Source organism: Urocitellus parryii, chromosome 8 (genome assembly GCF_045843805.1).
Source record: "Urocitellus parryii isolate mUroPar1 chromosome 8, mUroPar1.hap1, whole genome shotgun sequence".
NCBI classification, from domain to species: domain Eukaryota; kingdom Metazoa; phylum Chordata; class Mammalia; order Rodentia; family Sciuridae; genus Urocitellus; species Urocitellus parryii.
In genome coordinates, this window is record NC_135538.1 from 8,277,377 (window position 1) to 8,299,813 (window position 22,437).

The window sequence follows — 22,437 nt, forward strand, 5'->3', positions numbered from 1 at the left end:
AAAATACCTTGATGCAACAACTTTCTTCTGCTTTTCCAAGAGAGGATCCACCCAAGCCACAAGCACAGACTGGGATGACATGACTCGGACACTGATGTCTTTGGGCACATCCAGCTCGTCCTCTTCTGAAAAGACACAGGGCACACCAAAGGCCATCTCTAACCAGAGGCTCTACCTCGAGCTCCTCTGGCCAGAGCTTATGATTCACCCTGTATGGCTTTTAAGTATCTATGCTTGAAGTAGACAAAATGAAACAAATAGATTTAAGAAATCATTTCAATGGTTAGTGTAGAATAACAAAAATCTCCACCATTGCTGTTCTTGAACACAGCCTAAGAAATGGGCTTTTCACTTTCAAAGCAGCCCAACCCGATCAACATACAGAACCGGGCAAAAGGGATGCTTTGCCTTGGCGGAAGGCTCTCCAAGTAACTCATTGTCGCTCCTTATTCCCTGAAATAGTCAACAACTTTATGGAAAGCAAAAATTTAGGGGAAGAAAAGCTCAACTTGCATTTTCTTGGGGATAATGACATGAAGAGAAAACTGGTTCAGACAGCTCTAACAATCACATCGGGCTCAAGGTCCATACATGTTAGAATATGTGATTGCAAGACAGACTCAAATTTATATCCGTATAAGAATTCAGTTTGCCAATTTCTTACAAATATTTATCTTTATTGTCAGTAGATATCATAGTCACCAAGCAAATAGTTCAATCTCAAACAAATTAATATTCATAGATGTCTTTGATTTGGCATTATAATCTCTTGGGCTTTATGTTTACTTTTTGTTTTTTCTCTTCACTTTACAGGAACCGTGTAAAATTTTACCTAAGTAAGGGAAGGTGGAAATATTTAACATTATAAAAGAGTGATACAGGGGCTTTTTGTATGGTAGCAATTAATAAATAATGAAAGTAAGACATTGTTATTTATGGAACTTCTTTATACAACATAAAAAAGTATAACAGATTTCATTTTACATTAAGAATTCTTAGGAAAGAAAGCTATGTGTTGCAGATTGTCTCTTCATGTGAAGGCACCTGACCCAGAAAAGGTTTATACCCTCATATTACTTTCATATTACTCATGTCAATTCATGAGTAATATGAAAAATAACTGTGTGGTACATGGGAAGAAATATTCCTTAGTAAAGGGACATCAATCAGCCTATCAGCAAACCCTGATGACAACTTTTCCTCACTCCTCTCCATGCCATTTCTATGCACGGTTAGCTGATGTTAAAGAGTGTTAACATCAGAGGATGTTATTTCTTGTACTTTATTCAGTGTCTCCCAGGGGCCATTTATGCATGGATCTGATTCTGCCTTTACATGGTGTAAAGCTTGCCACCTGCTATCATGGCAGAGCTACTGCACCAGGAAGCCATAGAGAATGCACAGTGAAACCGACTTCATCACATGATCTCTCCAGCCTCCGCATAGGAAAGACATATGCTTATACCCCAAATGCAACTAACTCTGCCCTCTTGTGTGCTTTATCCTCCATGATAAATTCATCACAGCCAGCATCATGTGAAAACAAGTCAGCCTTCACATTTTTAGACTGCGGGGTCACCAAAGGCATTCTGGGAAACATACCTGAGATCTTGCGCTTCGTGAGGGCAGCCCTATAGACTGGCTGACTCCGGCCCTGGGAGTTCATGGACTGCAGGGAGACCACGTACACGGACTCCGAGGCTGTGAACCAAACAGCAAGGCCTGAGGCCGGCTGGACGTCTCTGGAGCACCCGTGCATTCCCCCCTTCCCTCCGTTCCATTCCACCTTCCAGGGGCTTTCCCTCCTCTTCAGGACAACTAACCAGGAGGCCACCAAGTGTAGGAAGTAATCTCAAAAGGAGCACTATTATGTTAGAAAATGGGATTTTTACTTTTAACTCCTGAAAAGTGAATTTCTAGCTTATTATCAGGATGAAAGAGAGGTAAACTATGCTTAGAAAAATGAAAAGCACATTTACCCACATAATTCCCCCAATTGCTTTTAACTTCCAAAAGACAGAAGAGGGAGTCACTGTTTCTATCTGTCCAAAAAGAAGGGAGAAGAAAAGGAACAACTGACAAGCCGGGTTAACAGCCAGGACATGTCTCTGAATGGTGGGAGGCTGTGCCCTTCGAGGACAAAATCCTTAAAGATCTGCTAAGAACAATTGAAAGACTTTGAATGTGTCCTTTATTGCTGGGCTTCCCCCAAGAGGACGAGACGTGAAGGGTCCCAGCAGCAGCAGCATCCACCCAATGCTCCTTCCCATTCATCAGGTGGAAGTGGGCAGAGAGGCCGGGGAGGAGAAGGAGCAGGAGCAGCCCTGTCTCCACAGGCAAGGAAGCCGCAGTCCCCTCTTGGAGTGTGGCCAGCATCCGCTGTCCAGGCCTGTCATAAATACAGCCAGCAAAGCTCAGGACCCCCCAGCCTGGCTGTGCACATAAGGTCTCCAGTCCCCGCAGATGCAGCCTGGGTGGCCACAGCTGGGCTTCCTCTACCCAGTTCAGGGCTTGGGAAGAGATAAGGCTGGCACAACATTCCAACGTGATCGAGGACAAAATTTCAAAGACAACAGGGATGAACACAGTCAAGATGAGGAAAGCAAAGCCCCTCCCCTCATGCAGAAAAGCAGCCTGACTGGAGGAAGCTGCCTTAGAAGACAGCCTGGTGTCATCATCGAGGTCAAAATGGTGGCGGCTGGGACAGCGGATGGAGCAAAGGGATAACTTCAACCACTGTCATACCTGGAAAATGAGCCTCACGCCTGAAATAGTGTTCTGAGCATTGAAACAAACACCAAGACCGTCCGGGGCTGAGCATCCATCCAGGCAAACTCACCGAGCTTCTTGATTTCGTGTGTCCGCTCGTCTCTGGCCAGTGGAACATAGTTCATCTTCCGGCCACTTTCCCCGTAGCCCAGAAGAAAACCCCGAGATCTGCGTGGACTCTTGGCTCCAGACAGGCGCGGCGCCTTCCAGGCCACAGACAGCCTGTCGTCTGAGGACCGGACGCGCACACGTAAGGGCTTGTTGGGCGCTTCCTTCTCTTAAAAAGGACATGACATGGAGACCATTAAACAGTAGCCAGGTGGAGTCCACCATGGCGGGGTGGAGTCTCTGCAAACGTGGCACCTCAGCAGTTCGCAGCGGGGCCTAACAGACCTTTTGGGGGTAACAGATTCTGGAAAGACCACCTTTCCCCCAAGGGTATCAGCACTCCCTTCGAAGTTCCTCCCTGCCTCTCACACCTAGAGAGCTTAAGAACAAGAACCAAAACCGTGCCAGAAGCCTTGGACGCCTCACAGTGTCTCCTTCCTTCTATTTCCTTTTGTCCTCTGAGGCCAAAGCTATATATTCTCTGGCAAGCGCTAAAGGTCAATGTAAAAACATGGCAGAGGCCCATTATGTGAAATTTATAACTGTCTTCCATAAAGCTGTTACACTGTAATGTTGAAAAGTCAGGGTCCCCTGCCTTAGCAACCAATGACTAACAGCCAAAGGCTAACTGATTTGTTTGGGGTCTTAATTTTTCTCCCACATGTGAGTCCTATCCCTCCAGGAAAGCCCTGGACAGGCCACATCATTGCTGCTGTCCTCAGCATCTGTCATTTTCTTGTGAAATTAATCAGTTTCGTGAAATCCTCTGGATGATCGGCCTCATCTCAAGAAACACTTTCACTGTGTACTCTCAAAGGAACATGCCCAGTGGCTACCACTCAGTGCTTAAAGTCTTGCTTCCACATCAAGGCAGAGCTGATACATCTGGGAACAAGGGTCATGGATCACGAGCATACCACATTGCCCATTTCTAACAGTGGACCACATTCGAACCCTGGGGAGGCTAGAAACCATCTTTTTAACTGTGTGAGCAGTTACTTCCCAAGTATTCTTCTTCTGCTAACTGCATTAACCCCATCATCAATTCTGACTAATCTTATTAATCTGGAAAATTCTCAGCTAAACTAAGACATAAAAACCAAAACTAATGTCACGAGTTATTGGAGCTCAATAATACATAAACAAGTAGCCATTGCAAAGGGTTGTTCTGCCAGACACCTGGCTCCAACATTGTGAACCTAATCAAGGAGTGTCCTTGGGTAGATCAGCTGGAATTGCTTGACTGGTCTCTGGACTCCCCTACTAAGAGACTAACACGTAATGGTCAATAAATATTTCCCCAAATACACAAAACAGTAACTATTTTAAGGCATTTGCTTTCAATCCAATAGTGTAGTCCAGCAAAAGGAAACACTACCTGGGTCTTCTGTGTCAACTAGAAAATAAGTTGCTGCACAGAGATGGCACTCCTGCAGTTCTGCGCCAGTCCTGTGTCCTCTCCAGCCAAGCATGTAGCGTGGGCACAGTGTTCCTGAGACCACTAGGCTTTGGGGAGTCTCTGCTCAGGAAAATCAGATTCTGACTCAGTAACCCCTGACTCTCCACAGTAAAAAGCTGAGGGGGGCGGGAGCAATAAAAAGCTAAATGTCCCTTGGAACTTCCAACAGGGACAGAGCTCCTTTGGAGGAAGGCATCAAGTTCCAAGGACAAGGAGCTGGTATGACCCAGATGGTGTAAGCTTGTTGCTGATGTGCCCAGTCTGGGGCTCTGTCCTGAAGCCCACCAGATCCACCAAACATGAGCCACGCAGCCCAGTGCAGGGGCAGCAGCTTGCCAATCACTCAGTGCCGGTCCCTGACCCCAGGAACCAGCCCGTGCCTAACAACTCCACTCTGGGGTCCAAGGATGGGGCCAGGACGCCGAACCATGCAGGGGAACAGGGCTGAGCTAGTTCCGACACCCAACACAGTCAATTTCACATGGACCCCAACAGTTTGTAGGAGGCTCTGCTTCCTTAGAACAGCACTAAGGAAAGTAGAAAAGGTATCCTCGTCCCCAGGAGAAAACTGAGGTCCCCAGAGGAGAAGCAGCTGACCTGAGGTCACAAAGCTCTTTAGTGCCAAGCAGGGTCGCAAATGCCACCATTCTGATCCCAATGTGTCCCCTCTTAACGATACCCCTTCCATTTAAGCTCAGTCCTCACCCCGTGTGCTCTTCCCCTGGCCACCCAGCCCCTTCTGCTCACCGATGTGAACCCAGGCTCCCTGCAGAGTGTAACCCACCGCCTTGAATGGAAGGCATGGAACATGATGTACCAGACGCTGTCCCAAGCAGGTAGCCAAGGACAGGAGAGGGGCTCTCGCCAAGGACTCCCTGACCCCCCCCCCTGAACTGACCCATGACTCCAGGCAGCTCATGCAGTCTGGGTAAAAACACAAACGGGAGCAAACTGCCATCCCTCTAAACAAAATCCCCTCTTTCAAATCTTTGTGTTTAGAAAACCAACCTCATTTTTTTCAAGTACTTTTGAAAATTCCCTTTATTATTCTGAGTAACATATACTGTCAAGCATCTTCTGTAGATCATCTGGTAACCCTCTTTTAAGTGCACACCCCATATGGTTCAAATCCATTTGCAATTAAATGATTGAAGTGTTTGGCTAAGCTGTGTGGGACAGTCCACCAAAGCCTTCTGAACTGTCCTAATAAATCTCTGTAGGTCTTTTATCTCCAACACAGGAAGTCACAACTGCCAAGAGCCTGCAAGCCCACATCCACCAGCACTGAGTGCATCTCAGCCCTGGCAGGACACACTCCCTGGGTCGCTCTGGGTCCAACAGAACCAGGTAATCCATACTCAGAGCTGGTCAATAACAGAACTCCGCAGCAATTATCACACCACCCCTTGTTGCAGTGGACGTCAGAAAGCCAGGCAGGACTGGGATCTCTCTCCTGACTTGGACCACCAGCTTTGAAAATGGGCAAATATTCTGAAGTTGTCCAAAATAAAATCTATTCTTTTCAGTAAAAAAAAAAAAAAAAAAATTCAAAATTCTACATGATGCTTTGCCCACTTACAATTCTATGCTGGTTAAACCTGGCTGCTTCTAAACTGGGCTGTTGCCAGCTCAAAACTCAGTCTGCATCAAATCTATTACTTTTGGGTGACTTTTAGAGTTCTTCCTCACCCTCAGTCTCTTCCTCCGTGAAACAGTGTATATATCATGTTGGGTTTTGTAATATGATCCATGTAAAGTATTGAGGCTCCTACCTCGAAGACATTAAGCGTGCTAGGTTATGTAGCTATTATTTGGAGGCCAAAGGTCCATGTACTAAAGTCCTGATCCCCAGCCGTTGGAAGGTGGTGGAACCTTTAAGAGATGAGGTCTTGAAGTCGCTGGGGGCTCGCCCCTGAAGGTGTCCCTGCCATGAGTGGGTGGTTTGGCTCTGCCACATGTAACATATACTGTCAAGTGATGTGCTGCCTCACACAGACCCAAGCAGTGGCGTCAACCAATTTTAAATTCCAAAGCTCCAAACTGTGAGCCAAAATAACCCCTTTCCTCTTATAAATTGGTACCTTGAGAAATCGTTATAGTGACAGAAAACTGACTACCACAGTGGCAATGGCAAAAATGGAGTCCTTCTTTCATCAGACTGCTACCCATGTGGGCAGCCCCCTCTGAACAGGAGCATGTCACAGAACTTAGCTCTAAGCTTCGCACACAGGGTCACTGAAAACCAGATAAGGGCAAAAGAAATTTGCCCCAAACCCTTTGTGTTGACAGCCTTCTCAAATAGGAAGCTGTCCACGTCCATGTGATTTTTTTTTTTTTTTTGGCCCCGTGAACCAGAAGCTCTAGTCCTCATCTCCATCCACATCTAACATGCTCGACTCCCCTACTCTTCACTGGTGTGACAGAAGGCCAGCACACTGCAGGTATCAGTCCATGACTTCGAGGAGTCCAGGGATCATCCCACCAACTTGTCTGATGGCCCACTGTGCTGACCACAAAACTTCACAATGATGGCCCTCTTCCTGTCCCCATGGCTGAAAGAGCAGGCCTGCATTATCATGGGCCTTTGATGCCCACCCTCTGCCCCATCATCCCCAGCATCAGACTTCAATATAACTGTGGACACTCTGCCCACAGAGCAGGAGGGAGGCTGGGCACTTCCACCAGAGACCAGGTGCCCAAGGGTCGGTGTGCTTCAGAATCACCTACAGCTTGTGAAAATGCACCCTCATCCCCACATCTGGAAGGACCAGGTGAGGTTCTGGGCCTTCTGTGCATCCCTGATGCATAGGCAAGATGAGGAAGGGAGAGCACAGAGGGGAGAAAGAAGGAAGGGGGCAGGAAAGGGAGGGAATCGTGTTAAAGAGCAGCGAACACCAAACATCCACAGCCAGATGGAGACAGGACACTGGCTTGGTAGTTTCAACACCCTGATAACAGGCCCAGGCCCAGTCTGGCTGGCTTCTCTGAGATAAGGTTCATTACACCAGCCTCTCACTAATGTCTACCAATGTCTAGAGCTCGTTCTTCCAGAGGAAATTCTGACACATGATCTTCCTGAGCCATCTCTGAGAGGATTCAGAAATCTCTTTTCAACACACCTAATACTTGCAATGCAATCGTGTCTCTCAACAACAGGGACGTGTCCTGAGAAACGCACCATCAGGAGACACTGCTGGGGACTTACTCAAGCCAACACAGCCGGGATGTCTCCAGGGGCATGCTGTGTAGGCAGCCCAGCGTCATGCCATGCATGGCCGGGCTACCTCTCAAGTCCTTGAAGGGCCGCGCTTTCCTCTCTAACAAATAACCTCCATCCTTTTTCACCGTTTACTTAGTGGATTTCACATGGTGCTTAAATAAGCCCAGCTATTTAACAAAAACAAGGGGAAAAGGAATCCATCGTCAGATGTCACCCACCAGTATCAGGCCCTTGGGCACAGGTCCTCACCATAGCCCACAAGCCACCTGTTTGCTGACAAAGACAACGAGGTTCAGCCAGGTGGAGGGAACAGGTCCCAGCCCGGCAGATGCAGGCCCTGAGCTGGAGGGGGAGCCGGGCGGTGGGATCTGTAGCCCCAGACCTCTCCCCTTCAGTTCACGTTTGGAAGCTCTGGTGGTGGCAGTGCTGGTCTCCACAGGCCACACTGTGGCACGGGTATGGCCCAGCCCTGGGAGCAGGTTCTCTGAGGCTCTGAAAGCCCCAGGTGAAAGATCTGGTGGTCAGCACCCGAGACCCTAGGGTCCACGCATCCCGCATACAGAGCTGTCAACCAGGCTCGCAGCGGCCTGCGGCCCCAAGGTGCCATCGGGATCTTCCCATGCCTGATTCCTCTTACAGGGAGAAGCATCCCTAGTGCTCCCAGGGAAGACCAGAGGAGGAAGAGCCAGAGGCCACACACGCCCATCCCGCCACCCTCAGAGACACCGGACGGCACCCCTCGGCCAGTGCCGGGGGTCAGTAAAGCCTTGCTGCATTTTCAGGGCTTGGAGAGGAGAGAAGGTCTTAGGAGCAGGATGGACAAGAGAAACGAGGAAAATAAGAACTTGACCTCCCCAAGCTGGCAAATCTTGATGAAATATTGATAGAAAAAAGAGAGAATGCATGCTTGGGGCACGCAGACTTTCAGACAAACCGGCCAGCATGAAGGCCTTAGTTCCAGGTTTCTGAGGCTCCCTGGGACGGCCGAGTACGCAGAGACCCTCTTCCCCCTACTAAGATCCTGCAGGAACATCCAGGATGTCATGGGGTGAAGAAGCCAGGAAAGGCCTATACATAAAAGTCAGTGCATAGAAAAGAGGAGAGAAAGTGGCCAGGCCCCTCTCAGAAACAAAGCAGACACCTGGAGCCACCTAGGGCCACTGGGGTTCCACCAGGTGGCTTTGTCTATTTGTTTCACAGGGAAAGGGCTGCGTCGCTTGATCACTTAACCAAGCTTTCCTCAACCTTTTCACCAAAGTTTACCTAACAGCAAAGAAAATGAACTTGATCTGCAGAGTCCTGGAGCAAGGCAATTTGTTCACAGTCTTTGTTTTTATCTCAAATTTTCACTTGAGCCAGGTCTGGTGGCGCAGAACTGTAATCCCAGCGACTCGGGAGAATGAGGATCGCAAGTTCAAGCCAGAGTCAGCAATTCAGCTAGACCTCATTTCAAAATAAAATAAAAGGGGCTGGGGGTGTGACTCAGTATAGCACCCCTGTGTTCAATTTTCAGGACGGGGTGTGGGGGGAAGATTGCATTTGAGTTTTGTAGACTACTCCATAATATTGTGGTGCTCATTTTAAACTTTAAAATAACATTTTCAGTGCCTGGCCCTCAAGAGAACACTGCCCACAGGGGTGGACAGTTCCTTCATGCCTTTGTGGACTCCTGATATTACTCTGTTCTCTGAAGTTCTAAGAATTATAATGTTGGTGGCTCCAGGATGTCATCCTGTCAATCAGTTGCTGACTTTGAAACTGACCCTGGTAGACTCAACATCAAGAGCCTAGGAATATCCGTGAAAATTACTTTGCGCCCATGAATTCACTCACCGTCTAGGACTGAGGCTGTGTTAGGTCTCAGGATGCCAAGTTGATGGCAGACACAACCATCACTATTAATGACAGCAGGGGACTGCTTAGGCTGGCAGTGAAACCCTTGTTCCTAGCAAGAACCAGAAGGCTCTGTGACTGCCTACTTGAATGTGTCTCTCAGTTTTCACAGATTGCAAGTCTTTTGGGGGCATCTCCCTTGTCCTACCACTGTGTAGACAGGGCTAGGTTCTCTGACCCATCCAGGGCAGTGGCTTATCTATAAGATCAATGCCAGTTGCCAATGTCCTTGTAATTCTGATGTAGACATCACTGAGCCATTGCAAGAGGAGCTCTGGGGTAGCCCTTCCCTAGCCCAGGCCACTGGCTCCTATCCCGGGCCCAATCCACCCCCTAATACAGTGGTGGGAGTTGAGGGTCAGGCAGCAAGGAAAGGAGAGATCATTTGCAATGAAAGATGCCATTACATAATGGCAACAGGTTGATAACCTTAAATAGACAGGGCTTCCTTTTAGGACTAATACATGAATTTGCAGAGATCTAGATAAGAAGCTCTGGCCTTCCTCAGGGGCAGGGCGGCTCCTGGTCTGTACTTTGTCTCTCTTAGACATGCAAAGTGTGGAGATTATGGGCTCAAGATACTCAGTTCAGAGTTTTCAATTTCCACATCAGTCATATTTATCTAAGCAAACTGGCAAGGATATGTCCCTGAAAATCTTGATGAAATATTGATAGAAAAAAGAGAGAATGCATGCTTGGGGCACACGTGTTGTAAACCCACAGGCATTTCTGATTAAAGGAATGCTAGGTTAGGGTTCCAAAGATGAACCTCACGCCGTCCTGCCCAGGGTCTAACTGTGCTCTGTGTATGAAGTTGGCCTTCTGGGGACTGCAGATCCAGAGCCTGACAAGGCCTGCAAGCAAGCTCATGCCAGCAAGAGATGGAAGAAGGGACATGGCTGTCTCAGACAGTGGCATTCAGACTTCCAGATGGCGGAGGGAACAACTCGGTCCCCAACTCTGGACTCTATGGCAGGAGGTGGTCATTAGACACCAGGAGGCAGGAAGATCAAATAGTCCATTACCATGGATACAAACATGGCCCGGACGCCTGGTGGAAAAACACATCACAAGGCAAGTGCGCTGGAGTCAGGACATAGGCAGAGGCCAGGGGTGGTACAGTAAGGAGGGACCACAGGTACACAGCACCCAGGTGCTGGCAGGAAAGGGCCAGGGAAGCTGTGGACTCTCCACTCATCCTGAGTCCAACTTAATGCCCAGGAAGTCAGCAGCCTCCATGAACTAAAATAAAATGTCAAGAAACAAAAAGCAAAAAGCAGTCTTTTGTTTTAGTACTAGATGGGGTTACCTCCACAGTTTGAGAAAAGCACAGATCTAGATCTTTAGAAAATTATAAAAGTCATTAAAAATAGATCTGAGTATATTAAGAGCTAAAATTAACCAGAGTCTAACATGGTTTCCAACATGAAAATTTTGGCAAAAGCAGAAGAGCTGGCCCAGCCAAATCTGTGGGCTGGTCAGTAGCAAAGTTGGGACATGTCCCCATCCTGACCCCTGGGGCCTGGCTCTGCCTGGCCCCGTTGCCCCAAATGCAGCCACAGAAAAAAGTTAAACAGCTCACAGAAAAAGAAGTCTACAGAGATGCTGGATACTAGTATTCCAGTAAGTGAGCAGTGGGTCATCTTGTCCCCATGTCAGCACAAGGATATAGGTCTACATCCCAACAAGAGGGAGAAACTTCCTGACTGGGACGGGTGCGCGCTCTGCAGGAAGCCCAAACGTCTGCCCTGAAGTGGCAGTTTTGCTTCATCTCATTTCTAAGTCCTGAGAGTTTTTCTATTTGGACAAGTGACCGATCTGAGAGTCAATCAATCACTGATATCCTGTGAACCTTCCAGAACTCTCTAGTATGTTCTTTCCTCCTCCTCACAAGATTCATCATGAAAATCCCTGCACGTGGGGAGCCCCTCCAAATGCACACACTTTTAAGTCCTGATGCACCACGAGGATCTGAAAGATCACCGTAGTCTGGCGTGGTAGTGCCATGACTCAGGACTCGGGCTTTTCCCTTCGGATAACAAATCTCACAAGGCGTGGCCCTAGGAGTAGGCGGCACCCAGAGGGGTTGAGCGACACTCACCTGTTCCTTTGTAATCCTACCCCTTTGCCCTTTTGGGATAGAATGTTTCATGGAACCTCCCCTTGTGTGTTCCCTATATAGGAATAAAGAATTCCAATGGCTCTCTCTCTTTTCACAGACACTTAAGGTCAGAGGAGCTGTCACAGGACCCAAAGAAAAAGGTATTTCTTGGTCTCTGTGTGATTATTTCATGCAGCCCAGTTCACCTGGAGTGACCCCGAGTGTTTACTCATGGAACGCAACACCTGCGTGGTTTCACCTTGATGTCACCATCTTATCACTGGGCTCCCAAGCCCAGAGCTCCCCACTTGCTTGTTCTAGGTCACAGTGCAGATTATTTTTCAAATAATTTGTGATTGTATTCTAGGTTCAATCATCTCCTTCCCCCCATTCATATGTTGAAGTCTTAACCCCAGTACCTCAAAATGGGACTGCATTAGGGATGGGGTCTTTAAGGGTAATTTGAGTCAAAATGAGACAATTGGGGTACACTAATACAACTGGTGTCTTTATAAAAAGAGGAGATTTGGATGCATAGAGACCCCAGGGCATACAGCCCACAGAGGAAGGACCACGCAAGGATGCAGCCAGAAGGTGCCATCTGCATTTCATCCAAGGAGAGCAGCCTCAGAGAAGCCAATCCTGCCGCAGGCACATTGACTGCTCAACTCCAGAACCCCTGAGATAAACTGCTGCTGTCTAAGCCCCCAGGCTGGGGTGCTTTGCCCTAGCAAACTAGCAGGCGATATACATTATTTTTTGCTTTTTTATTTACCATGTTCTTTCCTGTTAAAATATAAGTTTCTGTCGGGTGAGCTCCTGTCTGTCCTGCTCCTGTGTATCTCCAGCAGAAGAACCTGTGCTTGGAAAAGCGCAGGCACTAGAGGAATTAGTTAAATCACCAACATCCTATTTTTAGGCAAAGATAATTCAGTCCAGAGAGGTCCAAGCCAACCAAACGAGGCCTTCTGGAATCTGAACTCAAGCCTCGGTTTCTAGCAGAATGAAAGCCCTGAAGAACAGGAAAGGCTGCAGTTCCAGACACAGACAAACCCCTCCAGGCCTCACACCAGGCGGCCGTGCTCATGCTACACAGGACAAATCCCTTCCTTTGAATGAAGAAGTACAATTCGGAGTACTTTGACAAAATTATTATATATTTAACCATTTCTCAGAACAAAAGCACAGCATTTTTTTTCAAAAATAAAGGTATAAATACATTGATAATTTAATATATCAATATATTTTATAAATTAATCATGTTATTTTCTATAACAATGTGATTTTTTTTCTCCTGGAGCACTTTAACCAAGTATATGCATCACAGATATCGGCAGATTGTCTTGTGTTTTAAGTTGTGCCTTCTATCACATGTGCAAGAGGCTTTAGCTAGCAATTTCTCCTAGTATCTTTTTTATCATACTATATAACAAATGGAGAATCGTGTTTTCTAGCAGAGTGCTCTGGCAACCACAGCCCACGGAGCTCCTGCAGACAGAGGGGTTAAATAATCTCATCAGACATACAACCAGCCATGAGCCACAACCCAATCCGATTATAATCCCTGACACCCAGGATTTCTGCGACACTTACTTATTCAGAAGGGTCACATGCACACACACATGCATGCATACACACACATGCACACACATGCACACACCCGCATGCATTTCTAGGAAAGAAAGCAAGAGAAATTAATTACCTACAAAAAAGCAAGAAAATTACTTGTTCTAAAACTAAGGTCATTAAGAAGACTTTATCACAGAGATTGTAAAAAATAAATGGTTATTTACATTACAAAATAAAAGATTCATACACAAGGCATGTATATCCATCAGTAAAATGTTTATGTGAGTCTGATAACATGTAAGCACCTCTGAATTAAACATCCTTTCCCATTCTGCACATATTGCAAGCATGCAGTAGCCTCTCTTATCCAAAGTTTTGTTTTCCAGGTTTTAATTACCAGTAGTCAACTGTGGCGCAAAATTATTGAATGGAAACAATTCATGTTTTAAATTGCACTCAATTTTACACAATGTGACAAAATCTCAGGTCATCCCCCTCCATCCCACCCAGGACTTGAATCATCCCTTTGTCCAGCATATCCATAATGTATACACTACTCTCCAGACATTCACTTAGCCTTCTGGACTGTCAGGTTGGCTGTCACAAATACCACAGTGCTTTGGTTCAAGTAATGCCTGCATATAGCCTCAGGCTGTATCACGGTGCCTTGGCCATAAACCTTACCTCCTCTAGTCACGTGGGCATTGGGCCATCTCACATCATCACAGAAGGGGAATACAGTAAAACTACTTTGAGAGAGGGAGGGAGAAAGAGATTGCATTCACATGGCTTTTATTACAGTGTATTGTTAAAGCTGTTGTATTATTAATTATTGTCATTAGCCTCTTCTTGCATCTAATTTATAAGTTAAAGTTATCATTGATATGTGCATATAACAAAAAAATGGAATACATAAACCTCAGTAGTATCTTCGTTTCTGGTATCCACTGGGGTCTTGGAACCTGTCCTCTGCAGGTGAAGGGGGATTTCCAAGTTCGATGCCTGGCCTCCTGCCCTTCTCTCTTCCCAGCCTCTCTTACTTCTGTACTCTTTCTGCTTCAAGTCTCCCCCCATGGCATGACCCTAAATCCATGTCTAGCTCTCCCTTCCTTCTTCCAACTCCTGTTTCCTCACTCCAAACACCATCAAGACCTCCCCACTACCACGCCCCACAGGCACCTCGAGTTCGTCATATCTGAACAAGAACGTATCACCTCACCCCAAAGCCAGCTGTCTTTGCTGACTGCTTTCTTCTTCTACCCCATTTATATTAAAGAGATTCTTAAACCATCCACACCCGCAAAACAGATTTGAGAAACATCATATGGTCATTAGTTTCAACATACTCACCTTTTTCTGCCCAACAACACCAGACTGATGTATTTAAAAACATGGTGCATGAAAATAAAACATGATTCCTCACCATATTGTCTTGGGATAACACCCAGCCACGTCGTGAAATAACTGCATTCATTGTGTATTATTTTTTCACCATCAATTAAACATATTCAAGAAACAACACACAAGAAATGTCAACACTTCTCTCAATAAGTAAAACAATATGACCAGACGACATCAACATCCAAATGATACCACACACATATATACAAATATGGAGCAGAGATGGAAGGCAGGTTATCCAACGCATAAGAAAATATCCAAAGATTGTCAGGAAAGAGAGCAAGACTTGATGCCACATATTAGCCAATAAGAGCCACTGCTTTGTGGGTTCCATTTGTTTATGCCATTCACAAGAGTAAGAGTTGTAAAAATCCTCCACGGGCCAGTACTACCATCTCGACCACCATATTTGCCGGTTAACAGGGTGACAATCTCCCCAGATGTAGATGCAGATGCTTTCCCCCACCCCCCACCACCACAAGGACACCGAGGAACAACGAGCAATGAGCAACACTGCTGCAGTCTGCTCCACCAGGCACAGAACACATCGACCGAGACTGTGTGGCACGTGTGTTAGTTTAGCGATGGGCACGAATGAAGGTTTGTGAGCACATGTGTGTGACAGAAGCACAGCCCTCTTGAGAGGAGATGCTTCAGTGAAGACATGAACCCAGGGAGCAAGTACCTGTGATGGTTTCATTAAATGATGCTGGACCCTTAAGGGAGGGCCCATCAATCTTGATCCATTCACCTCCTGAATTAGGGAAATGCAACTGGATGGTTAGAAACAAGGCTACTGGGTTTCCATACTTCAGTGTTTCCTTACTGTAGAGTCTCAATGATATTTCCAGGTATTCAAAAGGATCTGCCTGGGGCCATGTGAGTGGCTCCACACCTGAGCCTATGGACAGTCCATGTTTGGTCTTCTGCACAGGGTTTATTCTAGTGAGTATCGAAAAGAAAATGGAGACAAAAGGCCAATAACCTACTTTAAAACTATTGTAAAAGAAGGGATAAGTCTCTCCTAGTTTTTTATATTTTGACTTGCTCTGCACATCTAAAAAGGTCTTGCTTGGGAATCCTTTCCATATTCAAAATGTATATAGATTTGATAAAAGTGTGTGTGTGGGGGGGTCTCTCCCATTCTAAGTTACAAAACTACAGCCTCTGATTCTAGAGGAGACTTACCAGGCAGGCTCTCAGCTCTGTAAACTGGTCGGCTCACTCCACTGTGGTTCTCTGCAGTAACCAGCACAAAGTACACTACCCCCGGCTCTGAAACATACGGTTCATATCAAGCCACCGTTGCAAATCTCCAAGCATCACACAGTTTGACTCACTAATCATCTTCCTTATTTGCTTTATAACTAAATATAAAGGTTTGAATTAAGTGACAAGTCTAAGATAGCCTTCTCCATGGTTTTTACTCAAATCACTAACATTCTTCTCACGCAGCTGAGACACGCCAGACCCAAACACAAACTGCATTTAGTACAGAGTACGAGGCATGTGCAATAAATCTGGATTCATAAGCGGTCAATAAAAAGGGCACTTAGGGATTTTAACTTTAAGATCAATGTAAGAAATAGGAACTCACAGTTCACTTATTGCTATTTGAAAATACACTGTCAAAAACTATAAATAATATTTCCCCCTGGAAGTTCCAAATTGAAATTTCCAGGAAAAAAAAAGTAAGAAAGAAAATGTCAATGTAACTCATGAAACATGGCACATGGGAACTCTTCGTTGCACTACATAAAGCTTCGGGAAATTTTCCTTTTCACAGTAAAATGATCCCTAGACTTTGCCTTCATGTTGTTTTTCACCATTTCAACAAAACGCTAGTAAAATATATATATATATATATATATATATATATATATATATATATATATTTCTTGGAATCTTGGAAATGCTTGATTACTTAAAATAATTGGGCTTCACTTTTTGATTTTTGTATTGAGGTCAAGGTCAAATACCAGACCTCTCTTTGACTGACCTACTGAAGTTGTTGGGGTGCAACAGGAAACCTAGATGCCCTGTTACAAAGAGGGTGCCCCCTGAACTTGCAGCTTGAAAAGCAAAACCCTAATAACACTCAGTTTTCCTCAAAATAAGTGAAGGGGCCCATTCCCCAAAGAGATGGAAGCTCATGGACATCACAGGGGATGAGGGTCAGAGAGGTAAGCATCAGCTCTGTGTACGGCAGTGATGACGTGGCCCTTCTCATAGCCAGGAGCCTTCCTCAACACCACCTCATTCAGTTCTCAATCCAGAGGCTCCGCGCCAGCCACTGGAATGACACCGTCTGGGACACCTACTCTGCTCAAGCCTGGTGTGACTTCTGTCTGAATCTGGCAGGGCCTGGTGGCATCTGGGGTTTGGCATGAACTGTCAAACTAGTGGGGAAGTGCTCCAGGTTCTGACAGGATGCAAAACCCTGCTTCGCCAGGCACTTTCTGCACTCTAAGCTTATTTGTATTTCAAAAAAATTTAATCCACATGTGTCTGAATCCCTACATTTAACTCATCAGAAACTGGCTTCCAGCAAGTTCTACCACTCTCTTTTAACATGTTTTCCTTCTCTGCAGCAATCATAACAACTCAAGGTTTGAGTAGATGTGACCCTGCCCAGGCCTTCACTGACAGAATCTCCGTTAACCTCGAAGCTGGATGGGGGGTGGCCACACCATGCAGAAGAGATTCGAGGAAATACCTGCTTAGCTGAAGCCAGGAGGAGTGGATTCTGGCCTCCTTCATCTCCCTTACACAGTCTCTGTTCTGCTACCCAGAAAACCTAATTGTCCAGTGCAGGAGGTGGAGGAGGAACCAGTACAGCAAGCTGAGGCCAGGGATGGGTGCTGGGGAGCCTCACCTGACTGTGGTCCACCCAGGACGACAGCACTCACGTGGCCCAGGGGACACCTGGTCATCTCTGTGCCACCCTCCGTCACTCCCTTATGACCCAGCTTCAGGTTGAGCCGAAGCCAATGGAGTTTAAGATACTGGAGTCCAAAGGAGAGGGAGGCGGAGGAGGCAGCTCCAAGCCCGAGTCTAAGACCTCCACGTGTGCACTTGGAGGACAACACACGTTGAGTGAGGCTCAGAATCTTCCCAGCCTCCAGGACCAAATTGAAAATGAAACTTAAGTGGGTAAAAAGATCACATCTTTAACCAGCTGTAGCTTAGCATGACCTTCCACGTGCACCTTTACAAAGATGTGTTACAATTGACTCTTGAACAACCAAGGGGACGGGGCACCGAGCCCTGTGAAGTCAAAAATCTACATAGAACTTTGCCTCCCCCAAACATAGCTAGTAAGAAGCTGTTGTTGACCAGAAACCTTATCAACAACAGAAAGGGTCAAGGAGCACATAATTTATATATTGTATGCACCACATATGGTGACAAAATAAGCAAAAACTTGGAGAGATCACTTTTTTCTGTGACGCACAATTTACACAGGAGACAACTGCTCACACGGAAATGAGGAGTGGTACATGGTGGCATCCTAAAAGGACATGGCCACACCTGAGTTCACCCTGATAGCAACAGGAGGTGGCCATGGTGTTATTACAGTAGCACTGTGTGTGCTGCAATTAGTTTTCTACAGATATATTTTAATACCGAACCTTTACTTTGTTTAGATTTCTCTTACTGTAAAGAGAAACTGTCATGTACAGTTTATCTGTGTTAAGTTCTGACAAATTTTAATAATGGATTCATGTATGTTATGGTTATAAATGATATGTGGACTATCTTCTTGAATTTGTGCATTCAATGTTTACCCAACTTTTTCCTAAATTTTTTGATATTTTTAGGATCTCAGTTCTTCTGTAAGTTTTTTTCAAATTGTCACAAATCTCAAAACAAAAAAAAAAAAATCCACTTGTAAGTGCACCTGCACAGTTTGAACCCATGTTGTTCAAGAATCAGCTGTATTTGAATTATCCCTAATTATAAAATGGTTTAGAAATTAGAAGTTTCCAGATTAGGCTACCAAATTGTCAGGTAATCACATTGCTATAAGACAAAAAGGACCGATGCATTTTCCAAAAGCACATTCTTAAACCAAAAATCATTTGCAATTTTAATTTGGAGAGGAATACTTGATGCCTGGGAGCAGGAGTTAAGTCAGCCCAGGCCAGACTCCTGATGAGAGAGTCGCAGCACTTGGCTTCTCATCCCCAGAGATCCCGGCCATACTTTGTCTTGCAAATAGTCATCCTGAGATGTGGCACACAGTTAGTTCTGACTGGCAGCAAGAGCACAGGGTCACTTACCCACGTCGTCAATAAGGAAGGAGTGTGTCTCCGCATTCACCTTGATGTATCTAAGACTTTTCAGGGACTTTCCATAGGCAATGTTGTAATGCTCCACGGGTCTACTGGTAGCCTCTTTGGGTGGGTCCCACGTGACTTTCAGGCCCATTTTAGTGGACAGCAGTTTCACGTGCCTTGGCTTCAGTGGGTGGTCAACTATGCAAACAGCGCAACTATCAACTTCAGGTAATGGCAGGTTGGGGAAAGAATCGTGTTGAGAGTTCTCTGATAGCATTAGCAAAAAAGTCAACGGCTTTCCTCTGTCTGATCCTAAAGACTCCAAGTGCAGTCGTATTTGCACATTGCTACAGTGTGACGGCAAAACAAACATACCAAACCCCCCAGCTTTCTCTGTATTTTGGATAGCTGTGGGTGGTAAATTTAAACCAAAAGTGGAATGAATTAGAATAAATGCTAGGCATTCTCTGCCTTGATGACTTTGACATGCCAGAGCGAGAGAAACCAATCAGCAATTTGACAATTCTCCAGAGGCATTCATACATTAAATAAGTTCTTAGTATTTAGTATGATCCGTTGGACAGTCTTTAAAACACCTCTGAGAAGAATAACCCAAATACTGTGATCAGGAAGAATACCAATTGTATTCAAAGTAAGATAACAGAAGTAACTCATTTCCACAAAGAAAACAAACCCAAACCATCACCAGCTTGACAGGGAAGTAAAACTCTGGCTTTACCTGCAGACACTGAGTTTAAATGCTTCCATGTTTTGTCAGTAAGACGTTCAAGAGAAGCACCGTTACTTTTTTAACCTTCAGATATGAGGTTCTAAAACCAAATATTGATTTTCAAATTTACCAAAATGAAAAGAAACATTTTGTCCAACAAGACCTCTCAGCTCGCTGTAGATAACTGATACTGTAAAGCAAGGTGATGTAAATAAGGGCTGAATATTCATGCAACAGTCGAACAAATTTTCGGCCAACTTGGATGTGAAAATGACTATTCAATAATGCCAGGGTCAAGGAAGAATTGGTGTCGAGGCCTAAGACCAAGATCACCTGGCAGAATACTTAGGGGTGTGCTGAAGAGTTCTGCACAGATGAGCTATTTCAGGGCTCATCTTCCCTCTCCTTGATGAACCTTCCGCACATCCCAACCAGGCCCAGAATGTAGTTGTAATTAAAAACAACCACCAACAACAAATACACCCTGACACTGGGGGGAAATAATGCCAGGCACTCTAAAAACTGGAAAAAAAATAACCTAGAGAACAAAAGAAAACCTTAAGTTTAGTAATATTAAGAAAACTTCATCTGAAATCCCATAAAATAAAGGGATGGCACATACATTGGTTAGAATGTGGGTTTAATTGAAAATTAAATTTAATAGAAAATTCCAAATAGAACAAATACAGACAACTCTAACATATGTGTCATTGTTCCCGACAGCCCTGCTGCATCTCAAGTCAAACCAGGGGTAAGGAGAGAGCTCCTGAGAGAACTAGCTGGAGAAATTCAAGGCATGAACGAAGGGTAGGAACCTGATGGATTTTGCAGGGTTAGAGAAAGGATGTCCACTGAAGAGACAAAAGCATGGTGTTAGACTGTGGGCACAGACCAAAATCCACAAAACCTCCCCTCCCAACTCCAGACGTGAGCTTCCTGTGATACAGTGATGGAGGAACCCAGGTGAGAAAACTGGTACTACAGAGACGGCATGCCAGCCACTTCTGGGCAGTTTAAATGTGTGATCCTGCCTACCCTTCTATAATTTTCTTTTGCCCTTCTTTGCCTACAAGAAAATTCAGCAGAATCATTTCAGGAATCCAACATCTCATACGGACCGAAAGGTGTGTAGAAGCAAAGCAAGATGTCCAAAAACTGCAAAGGGAAGCAGTTTTCGTGATTGAAAGAAAATGAATGCGTGAAAACACCAACAACACTTATCTTTACAATTCAATTACAAAGCTCCCGTAAGGGAAGTCCACTCTTCAACAGACATTGTGAAACGTGAGAGCTATGAAACCCAAACACTTCCCGGCACTAGTGATTCAATCAGTGCACAACCACCGAGGCCAGAAAAATATTAATTTTTTATCACTGTTATCTGAAAAAGAAGAACAATATAAATATACTCATTTTTCTTCCCTGCTATGTCTTTGTGTTAGTCAACTTTCCATTACTATAACAAAACACTTGAAATATTCAACTGCTAAAGAGAAAAGGTTTTCTTTGGCTCATGGTTTTGGAAGTCTCCATCCATGATTGATTGGCCCCTTTGTTCTTGGATCTGTAGTGAGGCAGCTCATCTGGTGAGAGCACATGGTGAAACAAAGCTGCTTACCTCATGGTGACCAGGAAATAAAAGAGAAACGGAGGAAAAGATTGGAACCCCACCATTCCCTCCAATGGCTTGCCCCCAGGGACCTAAAACCTCCATTAGGCACCAGCTTTTAAAGATGCCACCACCTCCCAACATCTCCACGGCTGAGATTCAAACCTTTAACACTTGGAATTGGAGGGATTTATCCAAACCATAGCAGCCTTGCATTTACCCTTGGACACAGCATAGGATCATTGGTAACTCACATGTGAGTTCGCAAACGGATGCACTAATCCAGCATCAGAAGAGCCACACACACCCATCCAGGAGTCCGAACAAGACACACGACACCTAGGATCCTTATTTTACTTTTAAATATTCTTAGAAATTCAGCCCAGACCCTCCTTCCTGTCTTCTAACAAGAAGACCTGCAGCCTTTGGTAAGTGTTTTCAGGAAGCTCGTCGAAGATGCTACTAGGTACATTCTTTAAAGCTGCATGTCTCACGAACCACGACTCTTAATAGAAAGGGACAGACCCAGTGTTAGTACTCCAGGAATTAAAAGCCTCATGGGGGGACCTTTGGGGCTGATTTCACAGAGCAGGCGTGTGACAGGTAGGACCAGGACTTGCTGCTTTTGCATCTCCGCAGCACGCAAGATTAGGAAATAGGCTTAAGCTGCAGCTGAAGGGATTTAGGGTTAAATAAAAAGAATTTCCTGCCCATGTCCTTCCCCACTCCCCACTCAAGGCTGTCTCTGAATGGAGACAGATGGTAAGGTGCTCCAGACAGAAGAGCAGCCAGCAAGAGTCTGCTAGGACTCCAACAATTTTATACTGCACAGAGCCACGGCATAATTCATACCAGTAAATTTATCCAGACTGGAGAACACTTGCCAGGTGCCGAGTGGCAAAGTAATGCTTCAGTGATCTTTCAGACACTCAGCAATGCCAGCCTAGACATCCCTGCGCGTGGCTCCCGGGAGACGTCCACTGGCTTGTTTGGGAATGGAAAATAAGGATGCTTCGAGGGCCACACTTTGGTCTAGCTCCACTCCAGGTCTTACCCCAGAGGGCCTGCAGAAGCCAGTTTGGTTACAGGGTCAGAGTGTGGATCGTGCGCTCAAGGAGAGGGGTAGACTCTAACACCTCTGCAATGCCTGTCCCTGGAGGGGTCAGCAGACAGGACTCAAGAACTTCTCCAGAGCTGATGGGCTCCTCAGGAAGCCTGAGCCCTGACCCAAGTCCTCAGGGCCAACCTGACCGACCTCTGCAGGCTCCACTCTTGGGAGCCAGTGGAGCACAATATCT

At 45.7% G+C, this 22,437-nt stretch overlaps 1 protein-coding gene across 3 annotated transcripts in view; it reads right to left on the reverse strand.

The window, feature by feature from the left end:
- Fndc1 (fibronectin type III domain containing 1) overlaps window positions 1-22,437 on the reverse strand; it is an 84,193-nt gene that overhangs the window by 40,968 nt on the left and 20,788 nt on the right. For 2 of the 3 annotated variants that reach the window (XM_077801952.1, XM_077801951.1), the window contains exons 2-4: window positions 2,840-3,046; window positions 1,603-1,701; window positions 8-125 (exon numbers count right to left, since the gene is read on the reverse strand). In XM_077801952.1, the coding sequence (XP_077658078.1) occupies window positions 8-125; window positions 1,603-1,701; window positions 2,840-3,046 (424 nt within the window). Of the gene's footprint in view, window positions 1-7; window positions 126-1,602; window positions 1,702-2,839; window positions 3,047-15,205; window positions 15,275-15,708; window positions 15,796-18,803; window positions 18,999-22,437 lie in introns of all 3 variants that reach the window. The other variant, XM_026393854.2, reaches the window with a different exon arrangement.